This window comes from Cibotium barometz, chromosome 16 (genome assembly GCF_041138505.1).
Source record: "Cibotium barometz isolate CiBa-2024 chromosome 16, ASM4113850v1, whole genome shotgun sequence".
Classification (NCBI taxonomy): Eukaryota; Viridiplantae; Streptophyta; class Polypodiopsida; order Cyatheales; family Cibotiaceae; genus Cibotium; species Cibotium barometz.
In genome coordinates, this window is record NC_141061.1 from 42,594,071 (window position 1) to 42,596,624 (window position 2,554).

Genomic DNA, 2,554 nt, shown 5'->3' on the forward strand with positions numbered 1-2,554 from the left:
TATTCAGAGCCTAAATGTTGTTCAAGGCTATTCTCTGGAAAAATTAATCTCGGGATTCCGAGATTAATTTTTCCAGAGTCTTAATGTTGTTTAAGGCTATTCTCTGGAAAAATTAATCTCGGGATCCCGAGATTAATTTTTCCAGAACCACTATAATGCTCATGGCTATTCTCTGGAACAATTAATCTCGGGATCCCGAGATTAAGTTTTCCAGAGAACAGTCATCAAAACCAGGTCTTGTTTAATACTTATAGACCCTAAACCAAAACCAGTTGTAGAGAGGTCATAATCATAATTAAACAAGACCTATGCAAGCAAAGTACCCTAACCAACGATGAATTAAACTTGTAACCTTTGTAATAGAATTGAAATTAGTAGAGAGACAAAAGATGCACATATAACTTTAAAATTGAGATCAAGTCAAATATATGTTTAGATGAAATCCAAAATTTGAGGTACATGTCCAGTGTACATGAGTATGATTCTAAATTGAGATGCCCTGATTTGTTGCAATTGTGCAACATTAGAACTTAATATGAATATTCTCTCTTCATCTTTGGAAGACCCATACTGACATGAAGAAATGATACCCATAAAACTATCATTATCATTACATACTTGAATAGATTTTCCAAGAAGACACTTCTCTGCTCCTTCACTAACATGTCTCCTAGACAAAGGTAGTAATGCATGGCAGGTATGGCATGAGAAGATAGCTATAGGATCCACCAATAGTGTTTTGGTGCAGCAATGTGGACACCATATGCGAGGAAATCTATCAAAACGAACTCGACACATGATGGATTGTCCTTGAATCTCTGTAATAATTGCTCTCCGGCATGCAATCTTGAGGTATGTCTTTTTGAGGAGCCACGGGTTGAAAATCGACCTGAGTCAGCTGCATAATAAATAAGAAATGGCTTAATGTATGTAAATCATAACATTCAACTCCATGCTTTTGACTAAATAGATGGGACTTCGATATCAACGACTCACCTATTTCTTGCTTTTGCCTAAAGAACCTTGTTAATGTTCCACCCATGCGGTTGCCAGTCTTTGAATCACCGATGAGCGCATGTAGTAGCTCGACAATTGATCGATTAATACGAGCTTCTAGAAGAGTGTATTTGATATATTGCCATAATCTTTCAATCAAATTTGTTGTATCAACATTGCCATAGTTGAACATTCGTCCAAATTTTGGCCACCGTGTTTTCCACATGCAATTAGGTCCGCACCAACCATTTGTGACATATCGAAGCACATTAGGATGAGATGAATACCTTCGCAGGAGATCTTGGTAGCGTCCCTCAAAATCTTCTATGGTAGCACATTGCATTAAATTAGACATCAAAGAATAAATTTCATTTCGCTTCTCTTTTGGGACCTGGATATCAAAATGGGTTAGGATAAGTAAGTATTACTTCAACAAACTCCAAAGAAGAGCGACGAAAGTTGTGCTTGCATACTTGTGGAAGTAGATTCTCCACCCATGCCTTCTTTGCATGAAACCAACAAAGTAGCACATGACATGCAATTTGTCTTGGAATCCCATTATCATCGAGAATCCAAGAGTGAGGATCTTCATTTACAGCTTGGGTTATAGCCTCAAGTTCTTGTTGGCATTTATCAATAACCAAAGCACTAGGCCTTACACTACCCATCCTTTGCATAATTATTTTTAGTGTCATCTCTAGAGCAATGACCTCATGATGAGACCCTGGATCACATGAACACATCATAAACCATATTGGCATGCCAACACCAAGTTGATTTGGTATTACTGCAGCAAATAAAGGCAATCCATAAATGTTGGTTTTGAAAGTACTATCAATTGCCCATGCATTATTGTGAGAAAATCGAATAGCCATTTGTAACATCCAATCATCTTGAATGATAAGTATGAAAGGCCTTTCTTTGATCTTCTCTGCATGGGGATTATATGGTTGACAGTAAACCACCTACACATTTAGAAACGAAGCGAACTTGATGATAGTTTCGGTATCAATGACTATATTGGATTTTAAAAATATAATAATACTTTCGGTATCAATGACTATATTGGATTTAAATATAATAATAGTTAGTGGTACCTTATTTTGTTGCTGTAGAGCCAAAGCCTCCATGAACATTGATGTCCAATCATCAGTTGACACATTAGCTGCAATGTATTCAATTTAGAGAATATCCAAAAACATTATGACAAAGGTTGTAAACTGTAGGGAGAAGATAGTACCTTGGTGACGGACTTGATATGACAACATGGCAATTTCTTGAGGAATCGTGAAAAACCTATAGATTTTGCAATCCAAAAGAGAAGCCTTTTCCATATGGAGTCGCTGTTTAGATAATGATATTTGAGAAACATGTCTAGAGCTTCCCACATCAAACAAATCTTGAATGCAGCACTCAATCACTGATGGATGAACTGGAAGGTGATATAAATCACTTCTTGTGCCCGGTGTGTGACCGTTATGTGATGGATATACAAATAAATGAACATCTTCCATCCCTTCTATATACTCCACTTGCACTTTGAATGTGCAACCACATT

At 36.8% G+C, this 2,554-nt stretch overlaps 1 protein-coding gene across 1 annotated transcript; it reads right to left on the reverse strand.

Moving 5' to 3' along the window:
* Nucleotides 1–716: 716 nt before the first annotated feature.
* Nucleotides 717–2,268, reverse strand: LOC147630669 (uncharacterized). Its single transcript, XM_086810837.1, has 4 exons — nt 2,094–2,268; nt 1,470–1,961; nt 997–1,387; nt 717–898 (listed from the first exon to the last, which is right to left on the reverse strand). The coding sequence occupies exons 1-4, from the start codon at nt 2,130–2,132 to the stop codon at nt 717–719; spliced, it is 1,104 nt and encodes a 367-aa protein (XP_086666963.1). The 5' UTR covers nt 2,133–2,268.
* Nucleotides 2,269–2,554: the final 286 nt, after the last annotated feature.

Coding starts and splice junctions, on each gene's coding strand:
- LOC147630669 (XM_086810837.1), bottom strand. CDS start 2,132: ATGTTCATGGAGGCTTTGGCTCTACAGCAACAAAATAAG. Junction 1,388..1,469: donor TGGAGAATCTACTTCCACAA/GTATGCAAGCAC, acceptor TTTGATATCCAG/GTCCCAAAAGAGAAGCGAAA. Junction 899..996: donor TAGGCAAAAGCAAGAAATAG/GTGAGTCGTTGA, acceptor TTTATTATGCAG/CTGACTCAGGTCGATTTTCA.